At 44.7% G+C, this 27,557-nt stretch overlaps 1 protein-coding gene across 1 annotated transcript in view; it reads right to left on the bottom strand.

Annotated features, from left to right (window-relative positions):
- Positions 1-27,557, bottom strand: part of LOC120018561 (elastin-like) — a 69,283-nt gene that overhangs the window by 7,554 nt on the left and 34,172 nt on the right. Inside the window, exons 6-16 of the mRNA XM_038961775.1 lie at positions 13,998-14,123; positions 13,682-13,777; positions 12,433-12,465; positions 10,230-10,316; positions 10,091-10,138; positions 9,854-9,916; positions 9,544-9,654; positions 790-837; positions 577-669; positions 397-453; positions 212-307 (exon numbers count right to left, since the gene is read on the bottom strand). Of these exons, the coding sequence (XP_038817703.1) occupies positions 212-307; positions 397-453; positions 577-669; positions 790-837; positions 9,544-9,654; positions 9,854-9,916; positions 10,091-10,138; positions 10,230-10,316; positions 12,433-12,465; positions 13,682-13,777; positions 13,998-14,123 (858 nt within the window). The remainder of the gene's footprint in view (positions 1-211; positions 308-396; positions 454-576; positions 670-789; positions 838-9,543; positions 9,655-9,853; positions 9,917-10,090; positions 10,139-10,229; positions 10,317-12,432; positions 12,466-13,681; positions 13,778-13,997; positions 14,124-27,557) is intronic.

Below are 27,557 nucleotides of genomic sequence, written 5' to 3'. Positions count from 1 at the left end.
TCACTGTCAGTATAGATAACAAAAAGCTAAATGTTTCACTTGTATTCTCATATTCTCTTGTATTCTCTTTCACTTGTATTCTCTGAATAGTATTAATGTCAACTGTGGCTGTCCTGTCTAGTAGTTTTGTTTGGTGGTACTGTAAACTGTCAGGTACTGTCCAGTAGAAGGTCAGAGGTGTCTTTATCACACACTCTCTTTCTCCCCTCACCTCTAGGGTAAGCTCCTCCCACTCCAGGGTAAGCTCCTCCCTCTCCAGGGTAAGCTCTACCTGCACCGGGCACACCACCCAAACCAGTACCAGCACCTGAGGGTAAACATTTCAAGAGTTAGTAGTTGAAGTTAACACTGTGTCAAAAAGCCCAGTTTTAGTAGCCCTGTGATAGCGATCACTACCATATTTAGCAGCTTTAGCCTGAGCCTGGGCCGGGTTAAGACCTCCTGTCCCAACACCTGCAGAGAGTGGGGGAACACAAACATTAGAGTTACAGTTCTCAATTTAAATTAATTTATGTAATAGAGTGCTCTTAAACATATTTTCCCATATATTTGTGTAAGTGTTCTCCGATTCCCTACCAGTTCCAATGGGGTATCCAGGCTTGGATCCAGGACCACCTTTTCCACCAGGAAGGCCTGCTCCACCACCACCACCACCAAAGCCCCCATATCCTGAAACAAGTGGAGAGAACCATCTACTGTACCGTACTGCTTGTACTACACACACATGTACAATTACACATACATGCAGAACACTACTTAAAACATTTACATATTAAAAACTTTCTGTACCAAATGGAAGTTTGCCTCCAGCTCCTCCAACTTTCGCTCCATAGCCACCTGTAGATACCATTGCGACAAACAAACGGTATCAGTCTTGTATAGAGTAAAGGGTTTGAACTTCCATTAGCACACAGTCAGAAAATCCATGACTACTTCATTGTTTGTGAATGGACCTTTGTTTTAAATTATTGACTTATTACTGATTTATTCAATTTCATTCCAGATCCACCCAAGACATAAAACCACACAGTTGTAATCTATTCTGTTCAGCAGTAAACATTAATACATCTACTGTAGATGGGTTAGTAGTTCTACATCATTAAGGTTTGAGCCCAGCAAGTCATAGCTGAAGCAGTTTGAGTTTTTGTCATGTGTAAACACAGCTACATTTGTTTCTCATCAAACAGGTGTTGATTTTATTCAGCAGTATGACCTAGCCTACTACAAACATCGAGGCACATTCTGAAAACTAACCTACGGAACAGACAAGGATGATTTGTCAGTCCACTCAGATCTTACTATTGCCCCTGAGTGACTACAGATCTGAGAGGAGGCCAAAGGAAAGCTCTAACTTACTGTATGCTTTTGGCTGCATGACACTCTTTCCTGTGAGGGACCACATTCGGTAAATAGCTAACTAAGACCATGTTGTCTTAACACATATAACATTAACTGACATTGATTGAAGTGGTGGTCCCTTACAGGGAATGGGTGTGAAGCAGCTAACTTACATACAATACATGAAAGAAGCAGTCACAGTTTTAGTGGGTTAAGGTTCGGAGCTATTGCACTTTTTAGATTTTCGAAGTGTCTTAGAGGGGAAGGTGGTAGAAGCATCGTTCTGATTTTGAGGTCTTCCTAGAACGTGATGATGTGACTGCAACAACACATGGTGAAAAGGGCAACAACTCAGTTTTGAAGAGGAAAGAAAACACCCTTGTTCCAAAGTCAGGACCTGGGCCTCAAAAAGAGAACAATTCGATTCTCAGCAGCCAATTCACAATGATAAACCCACCATACATAACCTGAGGCCTAGGAGGGGGGTAGACATAGAACCGCTCGTGACCATGGCTGCTCATGTGACAGTGGCTGCTCATGTGACCGTAACCGTATATGGGGCTGTGCATGTGGCCATAATGGGGGTAATGGGGATAAGACACTGTGCACTGGAGAGAAAGGAACTGTAACGAACGGTCAACATTGTGTCAACTTACAGACCGCAAACATCTGACGTTTAACATCCATTAAACACTGGGATGAATGACGTTTAGGGACAGTAAGATAGTGAAGTTTTTTTTTTTTTGTGATCCATATTTAATTTTTATTTCACAATATACAACACATAAGGCTGGATCACTTTACAAATACTAGCCAACATGACAACATTAACATACAATACAACTATTTACATACTCGCAGGAGTCAATTATTTGAGTGCACAATATGACATCTACAGAAAGGAAGTAGAGTTTACAATAAAACATATTCTATATTATTCTCAGAAAATGAAATGTCGTCCCTCCACTCCCCTACCATGTAGGACCATTGCTTGGTCAATAGTTGTTAATATCTGATCTAATTTTTGCATAATACATCCCATGCCTCAACTGTATTTGCCAGAGCTTTGTTTATTACAGCCACTGATCACTCTATACGAACAATATCTTGAAAATATGATACCCATGTTTGAGGCGAGAGGATTGTAGGGGTAATCCAAGCACTAAGGATAACCCTTTTTACTGCTGTTAACCCCGCATATATGATTATTTTCTGAACCAGTTGCAATACAATTGAAGAGTCATCATTCAACAAAAATAAATGTGGATCTTTGGCCACAGGGAAACCCATAATTGTTGTAAGGAAATCTGAAAAGTGACCAGAACTGGGACACCACAGGACATTCCCAAAACATGTGCATTAGTATTCCAACAGTATTCATACGGCATCTATCACATATTGGAGAAGGAATCAGGTCCATCTTAAAACATATAAATGGTGTTGCATAACTTCTATGTATAATCTTATAATGTATAAGCTGGTGTGCTGGGTTTTTAGAGGTAACAAATACATTTTCCCAAATGGCATCCCAGTTCAGGTCGTGCCCCAATCCCTGCATTTCGCGGTTCTATACTAGAGTGACACCCAATGTAGCGCATTTAACAGACAGCAGGCAATCATAAGTGGCAGAGACTATTTTAGAAGTTAATGAAGGGTCTATCCATGTAAGCATTATGTGGGATGTTAACGGGGCATCCCATGCTACACCATACGTTTTTACCGAAAATCTTAACTGTAGGTAAAGGAACCATGAAAGCCTGGAAGTGAATACATTTGTTTGATGTCCTGGAAAGGTATTAGCCCCTTATCATTATACATGTCTCGCAAGGTATGCACACCCTTATCCGCCCACAATGGGTACACAAAAGGCTTATTGTTTGTCATCAGCTTATAGTTATGCCATATAGGAGAAGAATCACAGAACTTCTTAGTGTTGCCTATGTGTTTCTCAGCATAGTACCATACTTGTAGTGAGTTGGAAATAATTGAACCAAATTTTTTGTATGCCGTTTTTATCTTGATGCCCTGAAAAAACTAGATCTGTAAGTCTATGCGGTGCAACAAGTGCTTCCTCTATGCCTCTCCAAGATGCTGCAATAGAATCATCAGACCATACTCTCAAGGATTTTATTTGGAAAGATGAGTAATATCATTTGTAAATCTGGAAAAGACAAACCTCCTGTTCCCATTAACCGTGTAGGAGTATCATATCTAATGCGTGGCTTTTTATCATTCCAAATAAACTTTGAGGTCATTGACTTTAATTCCTCAAAGTATTTTGGTGGAGGTGGTATAGGCACCTAACATTTAGTCGACCGAGTACGTTCATTTTTACTATTGCAATCCTACCTTGTAATGAGATTTTAAGGGAGGACCATTTTGACATAGTTCCTTCTGCAAACTTGGGAAAATTTGGTGGGTATACATATGCCCAAATAACTCAAGTCTGCCTCGTGCCACTGCACTGGAGATGCAGCAGGCAAAGTAAGCCATTTCGCAGGGTTGTTAAGGGGAACCAGTATAGATTTCCAGTTTATTTTATATTCAGAGAATGAACCAAAAATAGTAAATAATGTCAGAATCTGTGGAAGGGAAATTGAAATGTCTGAGAAATACAATAAGATGTCATTGGCATAGAGTGACACTTTATTCTGGGTACCTTTAATATTGATGGGTGAATATGTGGGTCCAATCTAATCGCTGGAGCAAGGGGCTCCAAAGACAGTGCAAAGAGTGTAGGTGATAATGGACATCCTTGTTTTGTGGTACGTTGTACACAGAAAGTCTTGGATAGAATGTTTCCCGTCTGCACAACTGCTTGGGATGCAGAATACAACGTTTTTAACATGGAGATAAATCCTTTACCAAAGCTAAAGGCCTCCAAAACACACCATAAATAGTTCCATTCTAGCCTATCAAAGGCTTTTTCTGCATCCAAACTAAAAAGTGCAGCAGGGACTGGGTTGTTTTCGGACTCATTTATGATATGGAATACACGTCTAATATTGTCTGAGGCTAAACGACCCTTTATAAACCCAGTTTGATCATTGCTAATGATATGTCCTACAAGCAGTTCTAATCTGATGGCAAGTAACTTTGCAAACAGCTTGAGCTGTGTTGTAATAAGGCTTAAGGGCCTATAACTTTTACAGTCTAGGAGATTTGCCCTGATTGATAGAACCAAGAATTAGTGGCCCAACAATATCTCATACTTCAAGAAACAGCTCAGGAGGGAAACCATCAAGTCCTGGTGATTTGCCTTTTTTCATAGATGTCAATGCATTCCTGAGTTCTTCAAGATTAAGTGGGGAGTCAAGGAATCCAGATTGCTCTCTGTCAAGTTTGGGAAGGTCCAATGATGATAAGAAGTGTGTCATCTTACTATGATCAGGGTCCGCCTCTGATGTATATAATTGGGAATAAAACTGCCTAAATGTATCATAAATTTCTGCCTGGTCATGTGATATCTTACCAGATGGTGTTTGAATTGTATTTATATAAGAAAAGGCCTCATTTTGCTTAAGCCTTGCAGCCAAAAGTCTACTAGCTTTCTCCCCTTCAGAATATAGTATGTTACTCTTGTGCGATGCATTATAAATTCTGCTTTAGACTGTAGTAAAGTGTTATACTCGTGTTTTAATGTTGTTCAAATCTTCCCCTTTTGCTCTGTACATTTTTGTTTCTGCTCCTTTTCAACCAGAGCAATCTGTTTTTCCAGATCTACTATTTTTTTACTGCGAGTTGAGTTAAGATGTGAAGCAAACGAGGTAGTTTCCCCTCAAAAAAACATTTTGCCACCTCTCAAAGTGACCGAGGGGATGTGGCTGTATCTGTATTAAACAATAAAAATTCTTTCAACTTTGCTGAAAGCTGTGTCAAAAACGCCATATTCTGCAGCAATGTTGCTTTGAAGCGCCATCTTCTGGCACCTTTCTGTTTGTAGCTGTCAATTAAGATACTATACAGGACAGCTCCATGAAAAGAAATGACTATGCGGAGCACCTTGGTTGTCTGAATACACCTGTTTATATAGGGAGATACAAATATGTAGTCTATCTGTGAAAATGTATTATGTATTGAAGAAAAGAAAGTATAATCTTTGACAATCAAATTCAAGCTCTGCAGCAAATGAGATGAGATCACCAGAAGCCTGATCAGTTGAGCGTGCAATGAAACATGAGACCTATCTAACTGAGAAATACATACCTGATTAAAATCTCCTCCCACAAGTTGGTATTCTGAAAGATCTAATATTCTTTTCGAGATAGAACTAAGGCAATATGGAATCAGGGGCAATATATTGAGGCAAAACACATCTACGTGTGATTTATAACTGTAGTTACAAATACGAAATATCCTTTATCGTCATTATCAGAACCATCAACCTGAACGCGTAGTTTTCTATCAAATAATATTAAAACACCTTTCGTTTTGTGAGTGAGCAACACATTTGTAGTTTTTGTAGTATCTGTTTTGGAATCTATTGACATCAGAATGTTTGAGGTGGGTTTCTTGTATTAGGGCGATATCAACCTTTTTGCGACTGATGTATTCTAAGCATTTGGTACGCTTGATAGCGGAATTCAAACCACGGGAATTTAACGACATCACGATGAGCTCACGGTTCATTAAAAACATTCGTCATATAGAATGTATGGATAAGTGTAGGACAAAATAAACAAGAAATTTAATGAACTCCTACTTCAATATAAACAGGGGGAAAAAATTACACCCCATTATACATATTTGTGAACTAACTCTGACAGCTGGGTTTGAACAATAATATAAACAAATACAGTAACCACCCACAAGAGCGGAAGTCTATAGCTTCAACCGCTCTCTTTGGCTGGTAGGAACTCAAATTCGCTAACATCAGGAGGCTCCCAAACAGCGGCGCACGTCCCAAATCCAGTCCCTGGTTGCGGTCCAAACACTGAAAAGACACACCCTCGTCCAACTACCCTCGCCTTATACCCTTGGGGGAATACCCGTCGCCATCTTGGAGGATGGTCCAAATGATTAGCCAAGCAAAGGAAGTTTGCAACGCCCCTCAGCCCTCGTTTTTAGTCTGCTTTCCAATTGTACAAATATGTTGACTCCGGGCCTGAAAATCCCCATAATTCAATTCGCGACAATTGTACATCCGCTAAGAAAAGTCTGCCAAAACTTAAAAACAACATCAATGGAGAAGTCAACATATAGGTCGAAGTAAAAAGGAATGGAAATAAGTTGTAATTTTGCTACTATGTAAAAAGTAAATATGTTTTTGTTTGGTTATCTTTTGGAAATTGTAGAAATAAAACATTTCCCTTCTACAGAAGTTCCAGCTAGGCAGCTAATGAATTTGCTAGCTATCATACAGTAGGCATATATTAATAATTATATATTTAATATAAGTATACTTGCACTCAATTGAATGTACGGCATATAAAGCACCCACAAGCCACCAGTGGCTGAAAACACAATCATCGCTGCATGAACGAGTGACGAATTTCCAGCCAAGGATGTCCATGTAAAAATCATTCCTTCCACCCTCGCCCCTTGCCCTGAAAGTGTATACTCGTCAGACGTCATGATACGTCATCAGAAGTGTCCACTTAATTTGAGGGATGAGGGGATAGGGTGTGCTTATAAGTGTTTGGACTGTAGCCCCGTTATGATTCACTATATTGGATCACTCCAATATTTTGGTATCACTCCGCGGCGGAGGGATACATCCGAGGTGAGGATTTACAGATTCACTCCCGTGTACACCTGTGTCACGGCTGGGGTCCGCCCCTATATATAGACAACATGGCCGCAACACACGCCATAAGGCGCTGTTTTACTGCTTGGATATTAAACCGGCTAGGTAATATTGCAGTTGGCGTAAAACAAAAACATGTAAATCAAATCCATTACCTGGTTGCTGTGTTGCAGAGGTACTGGGTTATTTATCCATTACCCGGTTTAATTCCTCCAAGCGGGTCAAAACATAGCTCCCCCAGGGCGTCGGACCACTGCTCCTTGGCCTTGTTGGCTTGGCTGAGCTTATGGCTTCCCTTTGTGACAGGTGTGATGCTGGCATCTCCCTGGGGATCCACATACCTTGTGTATGCACGACCTGGGTTTGAGCCACGCGGAGAGGGCGGTGGAGAGCTCTACTGGATGCCTGTTTTGTTTGGTGTTCTCAGAACGCCTGCACCTGTTGCAATTGGAGGCCATGCGCGAGTGGGTCGGCCAGGCTCGGGCTCAGGCTGGGGTCGAGCTTACTCCTTCAGGAGAGGTGCGGCAGCAAGCTGTTAGTCCCTCTACTGGGCCCAGTACCCCTCCCAGGAAGAGTGGCCGGAGCCATCACAGGCATAGCCCATCTGCTGCCAGTCCTGGATGGGGGCATGAATCGGACCGCTGGGACCACCTTGAATGGAGGGTGCATGCCCTGCTTCAGGAGGTTGATAGCTTCGACGGCGACGACAGCTGTTCCCTGTTGGCCAGTGATAGGCTGTTCCTGGGGGACAATGCTGGCACTGTTCACCACCGTGAGAGGGGCTACCAGGCTGACAGGCCATCTGAAGCCGCCAGCAGGGCTTCATCGCCCCCAGCAGCTCGAGAGGCTATGAGGAGCCTACTCACTTGGGTAGCCACTGCACTGGACATCAACTGGTGGAGAGTGATGACTCACCATCTGTCCCCCTTTCTGCTGAGTTCTTCGAGGCCTTGCAGGAGGGCTGGGCCTCTGCCAAGGCGGAACCCGCGACTGAAGGCGGGACCCCCGCAGAGTCTTTGATGCGGACTTGAAAGCTACATAGGGGTCCCTCTGCTCTCTTGGCCACCAGCAGCCACCATGCTGCTGCAGGCCTACCTACAGACTCTGTTTTCCTTGCTGCAAGAGGGCACATAGGAGCTCCTCCGGGAAGTGATGGAGGTCTCTTGCCTGCTCCTCTCTCTGTCTTCAAGCGACGTAATTTTACCCCGCAGTTGCTTCACTGCATCTCGGCAGGTGGCTATGTCGTCTGTAGCAGCCCTGGTGCTAACCTGCATCTCATCACAGCGCCGCTCCAGAGACTTGCATGTGACAGATTGGCTGGCAATGACGTTTGAGAGTTTTAAGATAGATGTGTTGGAGGCTTCCACCATATCCTTGAGTGATATAATTTCTCCTGAAAGCAGTTCCTCCAGGTATTCCTTAACTGCTTGTTTGACCAGTGTCTGCATCAAAGTTTGTTGTTGATTCAGAACATTCAATATGGCGGAGTTGGATGTATCCTCACTGGTATTTTTATTTTCTATGTATTTTTCTCTGTGGAGAGGTTAAAATAATGATATTTTGGAGATTATTTTGTTTTCAAATAACCGAAAGTGAGCAGTTGTAATCTGAATAAAGGGAAAAAGGCCATTCTTGAACATGGGGTGAGACATTCTTACTAATTTACTAGAGAACCATTTCGGATTTAAGTATGCTTTTTGTATGACTGATGCCTTTAGTGAGAGGTCTAATGCTTTAATATTTAATAATTTATTCCCTCCGAATTCATATTTGTTGCATAAGTAGGCCCTTTTAATTTTGTCTGGCTTGCCATTCCAAATAAAATGTAATTTTTTTGTTCATATAATTTAAAAAGCAGATGTTGGCAAAACCATAAGCAAATAGGTAAACTGTGATATGACTAAATAGTTAATCAGGGTGATTTTTCCACAAATAGACAGGTATTTTCCTTTCCATGGTAGCAAGATCTTATCTATTTTTGCTAAATTTCTAAAAAATGTATTGGATTGAGAATTTCTTTCTTTCTATCCTCACTGGTATTAGTTGCCTCTGTGTCTTCCTTTGTTTGGGAGGCTTCCCTATGCCTTAGTTGAGTGTCCTCAGCCGCGTAGGTCCATGTTATTAAGCATTTTGATGGTTCAGAGGCCAGTTGTCAGGACTTTATTATGAATTTCGGACTTTTGAGACAGTACTCAGAACTATACGTGCATCTCTGCCAAAAGGCCACCAGAAGTGTTATAGTTCTTCTTAAGTAACTAATGGAGGATTGCCACCTCCAGTTTACCTGCACACACCAAATGATAATACACTTGTATTAACACGAGCTATGTGTCCATTTCTATAGATTCCATGATGGCAATGCAAAGACACAAAAATGTAGCTTCATTATCAACCTTTTAGCTGTGAATTGATAGTAGAAAATAAATCATTAGTAGTCATTAAATTGTCCGATGACAAACCTTGTGTTTTGGGTGTTTTGAGTGGGTATCCATGGAATACTCCTGGCTGCATTGGTCCTCCATAACCAACACGACCCAAGCCTCCTGGTCCCTGCTGTCCTCCACCTGGCACTGTAGAGGACAAATCATATCAGACAGACAGACAGGTGACAGACAGGCAGGCAAACACAGGAAGGCAGAAAGACAGACGGACAGACAAGACATGAAAACCATGTGATCTGTAGATGCATGCATGTTACAGGTATCCCAATCAAATTTCATGTCATCAAATATGTTATTGCATGTCTTATTAAAAGCATGATTGACTTACATGATTTGGGATTGAGTCCGTTCCCAGTGGCCACACCGGGCAACACTCCACGACCACCAAACCCTGCAGACATGAAAAGGGGATCTGAGAATTAGCAAGTGAATTGATATCACAGCATGCAAATCCCTGAGTTACATCAACCTGTATTAAATCCATGAAGGGAGGATATGGTTAAACATTCTTTGATATAATGTGATTTATGTGGGTTTGACTTTCAGAGGAAGAGAATAGGCACACCTTGTCCTGGCACCTGGCCACCTTGGTAAAGTCCAGGCACCCCCACACCTGCAAAGACCAATGCAATCAATGATTTTATACGGCATCCAATGGCATTCAGATTTTGTACACGTGCATAGTTAAATAAACACTCACTCACCTGGTACTCCTCCTTTTGGAGCCTTTCCTTTTCCAGCACCAGGTCCCAGCCCACCTCCAGGTAGGCCAGTCTGAGGAATAACAGGTGCTGAAAGAGACACATAGTAGAGACATTACATACTGTAGTAACAACTACTCATATACTAGTGAGTCCAGCGTCAATATTGTGAATCAGCGTAGCTAGTGTACATTACACTTCTAGAGGATAATGATAAAACATTGAACATTGTCAAGAGAAAAGGTAGGACTGGATGGCATGATTTGAGCTTTGTGTGTGTCTTTTATTTCCCACGGGCACTGCAGCTCCTGTTCCTGCGCCTCCAGGTCCCCCTGAGTTTGTCGTCATCATCATCATCATCATCATCATCATCATCACAGTGATCAAAGAATGTGGACAATGCTAATTTTTATCCAGAGTTGTTCTGAGAGGCAGAGGCTCTATGGCACTCTATTCCATATAAAGTGCACTACGTTTGACCAGGGCCCATAGGGCTCTGGTCAAAAGTAGTGCTCTATGTAGGGAATAGGGTGCCATTTGGGACTCAGACCACAATAATGCATGGTATTTGTCTTGCCTCATCAAATGCTTCATTTCTTTGGCTCTTTGATTATCCCCTATGCAGGAAATTAGCTGTCAGCTCTGGCTCTTGAGGGCTTGGCAGTCGGGATAAAAGTTTTAATTTATTTGTTTAACCTTCTCTTTCTATATTAAAATCCACCAATCCTTCTCTCCAAGGAACAGACATTACGCAGTGCCTTTTGTATGTGGTGAACGAACAAAGGGATTCAGAGAAACAAGGGAAGACTGGCAACAGAAAGAATGGAGAGGAATGCTGCTGTTTTCACTGAAAGGGGTTAGGATGGAATGGGATTGTTTTGTTGGAATGCCATGAAAAGAGTCGAGATAGGGTTGAGGAGAATTGCACAAGAGCTGTATTGGCCTGTGACTGAGGGCCTTGTCGACTGCCAACCAATATTTAAACGCAGGCTCTTTGCCATAATGCTAGGCCATGATACCCTTCATTGAACATACCCTAATAGGCTGACCACACCGCTCGCGTCGCGTGCGCGAGCGTTGTAAAATAAATTTAGAAATCTATGTTATTCAATTATTGCACCCACACTGCTCGCGCGTGTCAACGAGCGTCTGCGTTTCCAAGGGCTAAAATATATGTCTATATACAGTGTTGTAATGATGCTCTTTCTCTTTCTCTCTCTCTTACTCTCTTACACACACACACACACACACACACACACACACACACACACACACACACACACACGCACACACACACACACACACACACACACACACACACACACACACACACACACACACACACACACACACACACACACACACACACACACAAGGGCTAAAATTCTATTTCTGACGCAGATCGCGCTGCAAGTCCTGCCTCTCCCATCTCCTCATTGGTTTATAGAAGCAGGTACCCATGTGCCATCTCCTCATTGGTTATACCCACGTGGGTGATTGAAAGACGAACTGTGTTGCCAGTCGGTGTAGTAATACTATGAAAGTTTAGATGCCAATCACCATATAAGTTCAAAGATGAAAAAGCCTGGAAGGAGGAGAGATGACTAGAAACGATTTGGTTGACCGTTTTATGTGTGGATTAATTGTCGGAGTAGAGGACCTTGTGCATTTCAGGTAAAGTAACAACTCAATGTATATATCCCAGGACAAATTAGCTAGTAACAGCAAGCTAGCTAAATAGGACAAATTAGCTAGCAAGTGCAAGCTAACTAGCTAAATTGCCATAAATGTTTAATGCTTTTCGACCTGTCCCCAAATTACTATATTTGGTTCAGAGTTTGTTTTGATATTTTAACCTGCGTGTTGTGATCACGTTTGGTGTGGGGGGACAAAATAATTGAATGCACGATGGCACACGCGTGCAGCCGGTTTGGGTTCCGTGTAAAACAACGTAGTTCAGGCAATATTGTTTAATAATAACAATCTACACCAATCTATAAATCATGTCAAAAGTTTGGATGCAATTGATGTGACATTTTTTCTCACAGCATGTGAGCACACAAACCTATATAAGTTATTGAAAGCTGTACAGTCGGAGAATGCTTTAAAAAAAAGTAGATCACTAGTTCTACAATGGCTGCTGCGACTGTACGATTTCAATTAGTCATAGGACCCTGGGTGCTAACATGGTGCCCATGCCACTCACCTAGACCTGGCTGTAGTCCACCACCGCCATAGCCTGTAGAGAAACACAGAAACAAAATGTAGGTTGGTTTATAGTTTGTTGTGATTTATGTGTGTTTGGTTGTTTTATATCTTTACACAACACAGACAAATCCATAGCAACATTATTGAATGGCAATAAAATGTTTATTTTATACAAAACATCTCACCTAGCTATCTAAAGATGAAAGCACTAATTGTAAGTCGCTCTGGATAAGAGCGTCTGCTAAATGACTAAAACGTAAATTTAAATACTATCACGTAGACCAATGCTGGTCCATCCCTCCCGGAGGACAATGCCTCAGGACTACTTGGCCTTGTTACGATCGTTGAAATAACATTCGGACCAAGGCGCAGCGTGATATGGGTTTCACATCTTTTTATTCGTGAAAGGCACAAAACAAAAAACGATACGTGAAGCTCTGGAGTGCTCACAGGCAACAACACAAAAACAAGATCCCACAAAACACAGTGGGGAAATGGCTGCCTAAATATGATCCCCAATCAGAGACAATAATAAACAGCTGCCTCTGATTGGGAACCATACCAGGCCAACATAGAAAAAAACCTAGATTACCCACCCTAGTCACACCCCGACCTAACCAACATAGAGAATAAAAAGGCTCTCTATGGTCAGGGCGTGACAGGCCTGATGACTTCTTGCTGTCCCCAGTCCACCTGGTCATGCTGCTGCTCCAGTTTCAACTGTTCTGCCTGTGACTATGGAACGCTGACCTGTTCACCGGACGTGCTACGTTGTCCCGGACCTGCTGTTTTCGATTCTCTCTCTCTACCGCACCTGCTGTCTCTAACTCTGAATGCTCTGCTATGAAATGCCAACTGACATTTACTCCTGAGGTGCTGACCTGTTGCACCCTCTACAACCACTGTGATTATTATTATTTGACCCTGCTGGTCATCTATGAACGTTTGAACAACTTGGCCATGTACTGTTATAATCTCCACCCGGCAGAGCCAGAAGAGGACTGGTCACCCTTCAGAGCCTGGTTCCTCTCCAGATTTCTTCCTAGGTTCCTGCCTTTCTAGGGAATTTTTCCTAGCCACCCGTTCTTCTACATCTGCATTGCTTGGTGATTGGGGTTTTAGGCTGGGTTGGTGTATACCACTTTGTGACATCGGCTGATGTAAAAAGGGGTTTATAAATACATTTGATTGATTGATTGATTGATTGAGATGCATGGCTTTGAAAATGTCTTCTGTCTGTACAGTACCTGGTTGTAGTCCACCTCCTGCCCCATAGCCTCCACCTCCAGTGAAGTAGCCCCCAGCACCAGCTCCTCCATACGGCGAGCCTCCTCCATAACCAGCTGAGGAGAGGGGAGAGAAGCCATGTGTGGTTATTAATCCAACCCTTTAACACTCTCAGTGTCTCATTGTGTCATATTGTGAAGCGCTCTAATGTGGCCAGGAATGATCGGTAGCCTAAGTGGTCTTTTAGCATAGTATTAGCTTGAACAGCACTAAGACACAGGGTCAGTACTATTGGTGGTCCAAGAACCTGAACCTGAAGTGACACTGCTACTGTACCTCCAGGCTTAGCATATCCTCCCCCAAGGGCTCCTGCTCCTAGACTGCCTGCTCCAGGACCAGCTCCATATCCTCCACCACCAAGACCACCAACCCCAACACCACCAGCACCAAGGTTTCCATAACCTCAGAGAGGAGAGGGTGAGAGAGTATGAAGCAGTATTAGTGAACAACATCATTTCAGATCCACATGAAGTGCATAGGTTGTGCACAGAAAATAGAGGTTTGACTTGGTTGTATATAGTAGGTCTCAAGGAGTGCTGGTGGTGGTAATGTCAGATTGTGCCTACTAGAGGGAGTCAGAGGCTGAGAGAGGAACAGCTAATCTCTAGTGGCTGCCGCGGCAACAGGTTTTTGGCATGCAGCAACAGTCTCTATGGGGAGGAACATTTATTCTTCCCACATGGTAATCATACATAAATTAAGTCATATTCCAGCTTGGGTTTCTTATTGTTGACAAGAACAGCGGGAGGGGGAGGCAGGAGAGAAGGGGGGAAAAGGAGGGTAGAGAGGAGACAGATGATTCCGGACATGGCCCAGCTGTCCGCAGACAGCGGTGGAGAGAGGGAAGAGAGGCGAGGAGGAATGCAAGGGGTAGCGATAGAACAAGACAGGGTTTCATCCTCTAGTCAAAACAATTGTGGGCAACGTCCTGCCAAGGCCTTGACATCCCCACCACACTAAGCTAGGTCCTCCAGACCTCCTCCTATCCGTGCACCTCCCATTGCTCAACCGACAGCTGACACGTGGAGGTGATGAGGAGAGTAGAGAAAGAGGAGGAGGAGGAAGAGGCGAGACAGACGCTAAGCTAAACAGCCTCGTACTAATCCACCTCCTTTAAACCTTATTTTCATTCCATTGCTCAACCAACAACATTCTTAGAAACAAGGAGGTGATGAGGAGGAGGCAGCACAGGGCTGAGGAAGAGGCAAAACAGGGTCGTTCATTAGTCTAAATGGTACAGTACACTCCCTTGGCCTGGGGTTGGACAGCCAGTCTATCTCAAAGCTATTGGTTTTTCATAGCTCTCAGAGGAGACAAAAGACCAGCACAGAGGGTTGGAATGTCTCACTGGCAGCTCTCTGTTTAGGAGAGGAGCACAGGCCAGTCTGAGGTGTGTGTATGTATGTGTGTGTGGGAGAGAGACACACACACATTCTCTCTCTTTCTCTTTGGCTGTGTGAGACTCGCTTAGCGCTCAGGGTTGACCGCCACCTGCTACGCTGCTCTGAACCCTCTGATCACAGACCAAGAGACGAAAGGCAGACACCACCAACCCTTCCTGAGAAGGAACGTGTGTGTGTGTGTGTGTGTGTGTGTGTGTGTGTGTGTGTGTGTGTGTGTGTGTGTGTGTGTGTGTGTGTGTGTGTGTGTGTGTGTGTGTGTGTGTGTGTGTGTGTGTGTGTGTGTGTGCGTGCGTGTGTGTGTGTGTGTGTGTGTGTGTGTGTGTGTGTGTGTGTGTGTGTGTGTGTGTGTGTGTAAGAGAGTAAGAGAGAGAGAAAGAGAAAGAGCATCATTACAACACTGTATATAGACATAATATGACATTTGAAATGTCTTAATTCTTTTGGAACTGTGTAATGTGTAGTGTAATGTTTACTATTCATTTTTTATTGCTTATTTCACTTTTGTTTATTATCTATTTCACTTGCTTTGGCAATGTAAACATATGTTTCTCATGAAAATAAAGCCCCTTAAATTGAAATTGAAATAGAGAGCGAGAGAGAGGGGGGAAGGCAAGGAGAAAGAGAAGAAGAAAGAAAGAGTGGGCAGACTCTCACACCAGGTTCAAAGACAGTAGAGACAGCAAGGCCTTCCCAGTCACCACAGGACTCCATTTTTTCTGGCTCCAACATCACTGGATCTCACTTCTATAAAGCAGCTGAAAGGGAAGCTACTCTACAGTAACCGTAATGCCCTCAAAGTCATGTCTTTTTCTCTTTAAGGATAAGAGAACACAGCAACATGCTCCGTCCGGACCATTGCTCATTGGCAACTCTCTACAGATTGTATCATCGAGACACATACGAGCTCCGTACAAAAGTTGCTTTAGTCATATTTACCCAAAGCTGTCAGCTCCAACAGGCAGGCCTTTGTCTGAGGCATATTATTACAGTATGTCAGTTCACACAAACATGCCTGTCTTAGCTCACACATTAACTTGTTGGAAGTGAGTGTACTGCAAGACCCAAGTTTGTTTGTTGTAATGAACCGCACACATGGAAACTCCGTCGACCTGACCTTGACTAGCTGTGAAACACACTGTTTCTCCTCCAAGGTGCTGTTATTTGATGTTAAGACATTCAATTAGCAGATTACTGACAGGTCACTATAGTGTACGTGAGACAAAATGGCTGTCTGTCTAGGTGAGACATGCGAGCCACAGCAGAGCCATAGGGCTAATGGAAACCAAACCGGTTTCCATTAGAGAAGCCGTGAAAAGACGGCTGGGACAGAAAAACAATCCTGCACAGTACAGGAGAGAGAGAGAGAGAGAGAGCGGCAGAGCCAGAAAATTATAAGGTGACTGAAAATAATGCAGTTTAATGCATCATACTTTCGCTCTGTTTGATTGACAAATTGGACCAATATACCTATCACATACTACATAGACATTGGACTGTAGCTGGCCAGACAAACTGGCCAGACAAACGAGTGCTTTCAGGTCATCGATTCTGTAGCTACAGTACGGGTCATGTAACGGAGAACAGTGGGTCTGATTTCAATAGTGTTTCTAAAACGCTGTCCTATTCTCTCCTCTCTGTTACCACATAGTTTAGGCAAGGCAATCCAATAATCAAGAGTTCTCCTCTCTCTCTCTCTCTCTCTCTCTCTCTCTCTCTCTCTCTCTCTCTCTCTCTCTCTCTCTCTCTCTCTCTCTCTCTCTCTCTCTCTCTCTCTCTCTCTCTCTCTCTCTCTCTCTCTCTCTCTCTCTCTCTCTCTCTCTCTCTCTCTCTCTCTCTCTCTCTCTCTCTCTCTCTCTCTCTCTCTCTCTCTAATCTAGTGAGATCGGGTCATAGCAGCTCTGCACATCAGGCCTGTTGTGTTAAAAGGGGCAGGCAGAGGGAGCCAAACATGAGGAGGAGGGAAAGAAAGATGGCTCCACTCTCCCCACTCTCTCACTTCTAGCCTGTGATACACCCCCCCCCCCCTCCCAGAACCAGCTGTGGCTGGTGAAGGGTTTAATTTAAGAGAGTGGAGAATTCCATGGCAGCGTTCCTCGGTAACTGGCGGCAGGCGGGGCGGTGAGAGCGGAGAGCGAGACCTGGGATAGGAGCTTCAGAACTCCGGAATGCCCAGGAGATCTCTGGGACCTCTTCCTCGCTGTCTCTGTCTCCAGCGGAGTAGAATGACCTCACAAACATGACAAGAGTGTGAAACTGGAGTCACGGTAGATTATCGAGGCCAGAGATTATAAATGTAGAGCCAAACAGAGCTATAGGCTTCTACTTTCCCAGCCCTGGCTCTGTATAAGCATGTTGAGCAGCCCGGTCGCTATAGAATAGCTAGAGAATGTGGAAGGATGTGGACAGATGATACGGTAGGATAACCAGGCTTACAGTCAGCCATGATCTAAAACCAACACTATTAATGACACAGTCTGAGATTGTCCTCTGTTGTTCTGATAAGACGTGAGTGAAATCCTGTGGATGTCTATTTCATTAAAGCTACAATCTGCTCTCATGTCCTTGGAGAATCTGTGTTTAGCTGTGACTGACAGGTGGATTCCAGCCCCCAGCCTCAGGTGTGGACTGATGTAAAATTCCACTTTGTAGGCACATTACACATCATAATAGATGTCTTGCACTGTCATTACAGCCGATGGTATCAGTAATCAAATGATCATGATGTAGGATGATGTAGTGGGTATGGTGCATTCTTGTGTTAGTAGCGCACGATGAAGGACAAGGAAGAGAGACGTTAGGTACAAGCGGTGATTCCAGATGGTGTGAGTGGAACACCCCATAGCTCCCCCGTCATCTCTCTTCCCACCCCCCTTCTCTCCTCCTTAATCCCCCTTTCTCTCCCTCTGGTGAACTCCCCTGCTCCTTGTCACTTCCAGGTTCTCCAAGCTGTCAGTCATAAAGAAGCTATGTGGAGCGGATCTAAGATGCATGTTGGACTGATTAAACACACACGCACACACACACACACTACCCTGGTCGGTGACAACAAGCCAGGCTCTGAGTTGGCGGTGAGCCCTTTGTTTTTTCCTTCAATTCCATGGAGTTGTCAGAGAGATGTCCCAAAGCCCTGTCCCTGCCAGAGGACCCCAAGTACTGAACTGTCAGGGAGTTTTGGCTTCTACAAACAGGCCAAGGTGGTAGTGGTTTCAGACCCAGGGCTCTGGGCATCTCTCATTCAGTTTGTGTCTATGCCTTTAAGCCAGTGTCTAGGCCCAAATGAATGGAATAAAAGCTGGAGGAATTGGAGGCATTTTCTGGACCCCCTAGCCTATTTTCTGGTTATTTACATTTGGTCGTTATAAGAATTGGTCCGGGTTCGGATTTGTTTGTCCTTCGGGTGATGTATACTCTGTGCCGTGCCTGGCATCGATGCACTAGCTAATACCCACCCAAATACACCAAGACACACATTTACACACACACTCTGAGGGGGCGAGCAGCTCTTTCGAATGGCTCCAATTTACAGGCTGTTGTAAAACGATCCATTGTATGTGGATTACAGAGAAGCCACCGGGCCAAGCCTAGCCCTGCCTAGTGACATCCACTCACTCACACACAAACACACACACACACGCTTACATATAAACTTTCACGCCAGCACCGCCTGCTTCTAACTAACCTTCCCACCAAACCTCCATCCTCCATCTCACCATGACAACATCTGTCTAATCACATGCCTTCATGTAAAGAAGTTATTACACTTGATTACCATTTCGCTCATTCATACAGAGCTGCGTGAGTCATGAGTCATGACATATCCACTCATTGAGTTTGTGATGAATGACATCATTGTTTATGCCACAATTCATATACTATGTCACCCCGTTGCTCTTTTCCCATTCAAACAGACCACACAGCCTCCTGCTCTCCCTTTATTTTAGCTCTCCTCAGACTTTCTTTAGGCTCTGTACAGGAGAGAGTAAGAGGTTCTGACGTGCCGCTATCCTGGTACTTTTTCATCCTGGTCCAAAGGAATGCCATAGTTCAAATCAAATCAAATCAAATCAAATTTTATTTGTCACATACACATGGTTAGCAGATGTTAATGCGAGTGTAGCGAAATGCTTGTGCTTCTAGTTCCGACAATGCAGTAATAACCAACAAGTAATCTAACCTAACAATTCCACAACTACTACCTTATACACACAAGTGTAAAGGGATAAAGAATATGTACATAAAGATATATGAATGAGTGATGGTACAGAACGGCATAGGCAAGATGCAGTAGATGGTATAGAGTACAGTATATACATATGAGATGAGTAATGTAGGGTATGTAAACATAAAGTGGCATAGTTTAAAGTGGCTAGTGATACATGTGTTGCATAAAGATGGCAAGATGCAGTAGATGATATAGAGTACAGTATATACATATACATATGAGATGAGTAATGTAGGGTATGTAAACATTATATTAAGTGGCATTGTTTAAAGTGGCTAGTGGTACATTTTTACATAATTTCCATCAATTCCCATTATTAAAGTGGCTGCAGTTGAGTCAGTATGTTGGCAGCGGCCGCTAAATGTTAGTGGTGGCTGTTTAACAGTCTGATGGCCTTGAGATAGAAGCTGTTTTTCAGTCTCTCGGTCCCTGCTTTGATGCATCTGTACTGACCTCGCCTTCTGGATGATAGCGGGGTGAACAGGCAGTGGCTTGGGTGGTTGTTGTCCTTGAGGATCTTTATGGCCTTCCTGTGACATTGGGTGGTGTAGGTGTCCTGGAGGGCAGGTAGTTTGCCCCCGGTGATGCGTTGTGCAGACCTCACTACCCTCTGGAGAGCCTTACGGTTGTGGGCGGAGCAGTTGCCGTACCAGGCGGTGATACAGCCCGACAGGATGCTCTCGATTGTGCATCTGTAGAAGTTTGTGAGTGCTTTTGGTGACAAGCCGAATTTCTTCAGCCTCCTAAGGTTGAAGAGGCGCTGCTGCGCCTTCTTCACAACGCTGTCTGTGTGGGTGGACCAATTCAGTTTGTCCGTGATGTGTACACCGAGGAACTTAAAACTTTCCACCTTCTCCACTACTGTCCCGTCGATGTGGATAGGGGGGTGCTCCCTCTGCTGTTTCCTGAAGTCCACAATCATCTCCTTTGTTTTGTTGACGTTGAGTGTGAGGTTATTTTCCTGACACCACACTCCGAGGGCCCTCACCTCCTCCCTGTAGGCCGTCTCGTCATTGTTGGTAATCAAGCCTACCACTGTAGTGTCGTCCGCAAACTTGATGATTGAGTTGGAGGCGTGCATGGCCACGCAGTCGTGGGTGAACAGGGAGTACAGGAGAGGGCTCAGAACGCACCCTTGTGGGGCCCCAGTGTTGAGGATCAGCGGGGTGGAGATGTTGTTACCTACCCTCACCACCTGGGGGCGGCCCGTCAGGAAGTCCAGGACCCAGTTGCACAGGGCGGGGTCGAGACTCAGGGTCTCGAGCTTGATGACGAGTTTGGAGGGTACTATGGTGTTAAATGCTGAGCTGTAGTCGATGAACAGCATTCTCACATAGGTATTCCTCTTGTCCAGATGGGTTAGGGCAGAGTGCAGTGTGGTTGCGATTGCGTCGTCTGTGAACCTTTTGGGTCGGTAAGCAAATTGGAGTGGGTCTAGGGTGTCCGGTAGGGTGGAGGTGATATGGTCCTTGACTAGTCTCTCAAAGCACTTCATGATGACGGAAGTGAGTGCTACGGGGCGGTAGTCGTTTAGCTCAGTTACCTTAGCTTTCTTGGGAACAGGAACAATGGTGGCCCTCTTGAAGCATGTGGGAACAGCAGACTGGGATAAGGATTGATTGAATATGTCCGTAAACACACCAGCCAGCTGGTCTGCCCATGCTCTGAGGACGCGGCTGGGAATGCCGTCTGGGCCTGCAGCCTTGCGAGGGTTAACACGTTTAAATGTTTTACTCACCTCGGCTGCAGTGAAGGAGAGCCCGCAGGTTTTGGTAGCGGGCCGTGTCAGTGGCACTGTATTGTCCTCAAAGCGAGCAAAAAAGTTATTTAGCCTGTCTGGGAGCAAGACATCCTGGTCCGCGACGGCGCTGGTTTTCTTTTTGTAATCCGTGATTGACTGTAGACCCTGCCACATACCTCTTGTGTCTGAGCTGTTGAATTGCGACTCTATTTTGTCTCTATACTGGGACTTAGCTTGTTTGATTGCCTTGCAGAGAGAATAGACTGTTTGTATTCGGTCATGTTTCCGGTCACCTTGCCCTGGTTAAAAGCAGTGGTTCGCGCTTTCAGTTTCACGCGAATGCTGCCGTCAATCCACGGTTTCTGGTTTGGGAATGTTTTAATCGTTGCTGTGGGTACGACATCGTCAATGCACCTTCTAATGAACTCGCTCACCGAATCAGCGTATTCGTCAATATTGTTGTTGGACGCAATGCGGAACATATTCCAATCCGCGTGATCGAAGCAGTCTTGAAGCGTGGAATCAGATTGGTCGGACCAGCGTTGAACAGACCTGAGCGAGGGAGCTTGTTGTTTTAGTTTCTGTTTGTAGGCTGGAAGCAACAAAATGGAGTCGTGGTCAGCTTTTCCGAAAGGAGGGCGGGGGAGGGCCTTATATGCGTCGCGGAAGTTAGTATAACAATGATCCAAGGTTTTACCAGCCCTGGTAGCACAATCGATATGCTGATAGAATTTAGGGAGTTTTGTTTTCAGATTAGCCTTGTTAAAATCCCCAGCTACGATGAATGCAGCCTCAGGGTGTGTGGTTTCCAGTTTACAAAGAGTCAGATAAAGTTCGTTCAGGGCCATCGATGTGTCTGCTTGGGGGGGAATATATACGGCTGTGATTATAATCGAAGAGAATTCCCTTGGTAGATAATGCGGTTGACATTTGATTGTGAGGAATTCTAGATCAGGTGAACAGAATGACTTGAGTTCCTGTATGTTGTTATGATCACACCACGTCTCGTTAATCATAAGGCATACACCCCCGCCCCTCTTCTTACCAGAAAGATGTATGTTTCTGTCGGCGCGATGCGTGAAGAAACCAGCTGGCTGCACCGACTCCGTTAGCGTCTCTTGAGTTAGCCATGTTTCCGTGAAGCAGAGAACGTTACAATCTCTGATGTCTCTCTGGAATGTTACCCTTGCTCGGATTTCATCAACCTTATTGTCAAGAGACTGGACATTGGCGAGTAGTATGCTAGGGAGTGGAGCGCGATGTGCCCGTCTCCGAAGCCTGACCAGGAGACCGCTACGTTTGCCCCTTTTACGGCGTCGCATAGGGTCGCCGGCTGGGATCAGATCCATTGTATTGGGTGGAAGGCAAAACACTGGATCCGTTTCGGGAAAGTCATATTCCTGGTTGTAACGGTGGTGAGTTGACGTTGCTCTTATATTCAGTAGTTCCTCCCGACTGTATGTAATGAAACCTAAGATTACCTGGGGTACCAATGTAAGGAATAACACATAAAAAAACAAAATACTGCATATTTTCCAAGGAACGCAAAGCCAGGCGGCCATCTCGGTCGGCGCCGGTAGTAAGATGATGCTGTGCCAGGGCTGAGCACTGCAATAATATAATAATAAACAGGTAGACGTGTTGGCCAGTATGAGAGATGGGTCTAGGGATATACAGTAGTATACTCCTGAGATATTATTATGTCAGGAGTACACCCTAGACCCATCTCTCATACTGGGTAGCGTGGCCGACCGGTCTAAGGCACTGGATTAACGCTCCAGTCTCTACGGAGGCGTGGGTTCAAATCCCACCACCACGATCTAGGGGTGGCAGGTAGCCTGGCGGGTAGGAATGTTCGGCCAGTAACCGAAAGGTGGCTGGATCAAATCCCAGAGCTGACAAGGCAAAAATCTGTCATTCTTCCCTGGAGCTAGGCAGTGGATGTGGATTAAGGCAGCCCCCCACACCTCTCTGATTCAGAGGGGTTGGGTTAAATGCAGAAGACACCAGTGACCATGGTAACATCGCCCAGATGGTCCACATATTCATTTCACTGCCTGCCTGCTGAATATTTTTCTGACAAGTCAGGGTTGAGAAATTATACTAGCATTAAACAGGTCACTGTGGCTGTGGACGCAATCTGGATCACACTGAGAGAGCTCACCTGTCAGTGATGAACAATACACTACACAATAACACAACAAATCAAGTCATAACAGATATACACAGCAGGTACCAGCTAAGACACCCACAATGAGCACTCTCATCCTTTACAATGAGTATAAGATAATAAACCCACCCACATTTCATACAACCCCATTAGGTCTATGTGTTAAAGGTTGTAACAGTATGTAGAGTTGGGAGCTGCATAATGCAACCAGCTTTCCCAAATAATAGGGTGATATCGTAGCTATTAGGTGATAAAATCTAGTTAAATTATCTAGTTTATGTCACGCCCTGACTGTAAGAGCTTTTTATGTCTCTATTTTGGTTTGGTCAGGGTGTGATTTGGGTGGGCATTCTATGTTCATTTTCTATTTTTTGTATTTCTTTGTGTTTGGCCGGGTGTGGTTCTTAATCAGAGGCAGCTGTCTATCGTTGTCTCTGATTGAGAATCATACTTAGGCAGCTTTTTCCCACCTGTGTTTTGTGGGTAGTTGTTTTCTGTTTTGTACCTGACAGGACTGTTTCGGTTATTCACTTTGTTATTTTTGTTTAGTGTTCAGTTTAAATAAAAAGTCATGAACACTTACCACGCTGTGCTTTGGTCCGATTCCTCTTCATCTGACGACGACACCCGTTACAGTTTAACTATGATTGATTCATACCATGTTTATTCCAGGCTCCATTGTCTTGCACTTTGTTACTGAGCCAACAGAAGACTCAGGCCTATGGCTTAGGGCTCTATTTAATGTGGATCGCTGAAGCATTAGAGATTGTGTGATAGAAATGCAAAGGTTATTTCTGATTGAGCCGACATATACGCTGTAACGTTGAACTTCAGCGATACGGATTGAATAGAGGCCCTAGTCTGATAGTGACTGTTACTGAGGTCGTTCCAGTGATGATTTAGCTTCATCTGGGGAAATGGGAGCAGAGAGATTTCTCCATCTCTGCATAAACAACACTTACGCTGCTCGGCCAGATGGATGTGGAGAGAGCTGCTCGCTCCAGACCAGAGCCACTGGCAGACAATGTGCAGGGGAGAGGTTGGGGCTGCACAGACAGACCCACTGGCAGGGTTAGGAGAGGGGAAGGGAAGGGAGCGGAGGGAGGGAGGTGAGGTGAGGGGAGGGAAACTGTACAGGCAGGGGAGAGGGCTGCTCGCTTTAGACCCACTGGCAGCAAACCGTAAAGACTGGGGAGAGATGGAGGCTTCAGTCCAGAACCACTGGCAGACTGTGCATGGGAGAGAGGTTGAGGAGACCAGGCCAGGAGACACATGGGGAGAGTCATCTTCCACTAACCGCAAACTGCTAATAACTGTGAGAACATGGTCAGCAGAACGAACAAGACCACAGGAACTACAAAGAGACCATCATGAGAACACAGCTGGTACTGAATATAGTAACTTGTAGCACAAGGAAGTCAACTTTTGTCACAATCCAGCATTCAGTTTCATCTTTAAGATACATTAAAGCAACAGATAAAATTCCATGAGAAAACTCATCAGAATCGATAGTCCTCTGAATTAAAAGTCCATCTTACTGGGGCTGGACACAGTGGACCCATTCACAAGGATAACAAACAACCGTAACAAACAACTTTAAAAAAAAAACTATTTTATTAAAATGTTCAAGCAATATAAACATACACAGACAAAAGACAACAGACAGATGCACACAAACATCAACGACATCACCCCTGCACAGACCCACATGCTCCCACCGCCTCCATCTCCAGGGTCCAACCCATTGTGTTTCTCCACACCCTCATATGCCATGCCTTGAAACATGCAGGTAGACGGATTAAAAGTTAATTAATCATGTAAAACTTCTGACAGCCAACTTTCTAACTCTAACTCTTTCTAACTAACAACAAACACAACTGGAGGGATGAAAAATATTGGGGCTATGTTCCCTTTTAAGCCTACTGATATGAAAACCTTGTGGTCTCTAGTATTGGCCTCAGTGTCTCAGGGCTGGAGGCCTGGCTCAAGTTCTGGCCGGTGGAAGGCCATTCCAGGAAAGGATAGAGAGGGAGTGGGGGACGAGGTTAGGGGAGCGGTGGGAAAGGATAGGGAGGTGATGAGAGGGGAAGGAGAAGCAGGGGGTGAGGAAAGGGCTCCTTTAAGGAGGGGACGGAGAGGGGATGGGGTGAGGAGGAGAGGGGAAGGAGGGGTGGGAAGGGTTGGGGGAGAGTGAGTGCAAAGGGGTGAGGAGGGGAATGATGGGAGATGGGGCGAGGTAGGGCCTTCAGGGGGATGTGGTCTGTCACAGTGTGGCCAGGGTGTCTCTGAGAAGATGGGCTCATTACACACCCTCAGGGGCCAAGGGCCATCAATGTGTCCCCAAACACGCACATTTCCTATGACAGCTCAGAGGACAGGTCTGAGCTCTGCTAATGAGAAACATGTGCACCAGGCGACAAAGGATACATCCCAATTCCAAGTATAGTGCACTACTTTTGACCAGTGCCCATTGGGCTCTAGTCAAAAGTGCCCATAGTGCTCTGGTCAAAAGTAGTGCACTATATGGGGAATAGTGTGCCATTTGGGAAGTAAACAGAGCCTAGCGTCTCCCAGCTCATCTTCTGTTGGCTAAGCACTCTCATCCTCAACTCTATCTCTCTCACTCACATTCTTTTTCTTGGTTTGACTCATTTCTTTCATTTCTTTCTTACTCCCTATGTTATTTTCGTTATTCGTTATTCCGTTATTCTCTCATTCCTCTCTCTCAATCATCCCTCTATCCACCGAACAGCCCCCTGACTCACCTATTTCTGCTCTTTTTACCATATGATCACTCGGCTACACAGCTTATGCCTCCTGGACTGTTTCAATAACACGGTACCTCATTGTGTTTACCTGTCGGCCCCAGCCTCGAACTCAGGTCCTGTATATACCTAACTGACCCACTCTGCACGTTCATCGCCATTTACTAAGTTGTTATTTTAGCTCTCCTGATCAACACCTGTGATTGCTTTATGCCTCTCTCTAATGTCAATATGCCTTGTCTACTGCTGTCTTGGCTAGTTTTTACTGTTTTATTTCACTGTAGAGTCTTCAGTCCCGCTCAAAATGTCTTAGATAGCTCTTTTGTCCCACCCCATACACATGCGGAGACCTCACCTGGCTTAATTTGTCCCCCCACAGACGAAACCGCTCTCATCGTCACTCAACGCCTAGATTTACCTCCACTGTACTCACATCCTACCATACCCTTGTCTGTACATTATGCCTTGAATCTATTCTACCACGCCCAGAAATCTGCTCCTTTTATTCTCTGTCCCCAACGCACTAGACGACCAGTTCTTATAGCCTTTAGCCGTACCCTTATCCTATACCTCCTCTGTTCCTCTGGTGATGTAGAGGTTAACCCAGGCCCTGTAGCCACTAGTTACACTCCTATTCCCCAGGCGCTATCATTTGTTGACTTCAGTAACCTTAAAAGCCTTGGTTTCATGCATGTTAACATCAGAAGCCTCCTCCCTAAGTTTTTTTAAATCACTGCTTTAGCACACTCCGCCAACACTGATGTCCTTGCCGTGTCTGAATCCTGGCTTAGGAAGGCCACCAAAAATTATAACATTTCCATTCCTAACTACAACATTTTCCTGCCAAGATAGAACTGCCAAAGGGGAAGGAGTTGCAATCTACTGCAGAGATAATCTGCAGAGTTCTGTCATGCTATCCAGGTCTGTGCCCAAACAGTTCGAGCTCCTACTTTTAAAAATCCACCTTTCCAGAAATAAGTCTCTCACTGTTGCCGCTTGTTATAGACCCCCCTCAGCCCCAAGCTGTGCCCTAGACACCATATGTGAATTAATTGCCCCGCATTTATTTTCAGAGTTTGTACTGTTAGGTGACCTAAACTGGGATATGCTTAACACCCCGGCCGTCCTACAATCTAAACTAGATATCCTCAATCTCACACAAATTATCATGGAACCTACCAGGTACAACCCTAAATCGGTAAACACGTGTACCCTCATAGATATCATCATGACCAACTTGCCCTCTAAATACACCTCTGCTGTCTTCAACCAGGATCTCAGCGATCACTGCCTCATTGGCTGCGTCCGTAATGGGTCCGCGGTCAAATGACCACCCCTCATCACTGTCAAACGCTCCCTAAAACACTTCAGCGAGCAGGCCTTTCTAATCGACCTGGCCCGGGTATCCTGGAAGGATATTGACCTCATTCCGTCAGTAGAGGATGCCTGGTTATTCTTTAAAAGTGCTTTCCCCTCACCATCTTAAATAAGCATGCCCCATTCAAAAAAAATTGAACTAAGAACAGATATAGCCA

The sequence above is a fragment of the Salvelinus namaycush genome, chromosome 23 (assembly GCF_016432855.1).
Source record: "Salvelinus namaycush isolate Seneca chromosome 23, SaNama_1.0, whole genome shotgun sequence".
NCBI lineage: Eukaryota > Metazoa > Chordata > Actinopteri > Salmoniformes > Salmonidae > Salvelinus > Salvelinus namaycush.
Note: the sequence above shows the minus strand (reverse complement) of the source record. Positions and strands in the feature narration are given on the sequence as shown.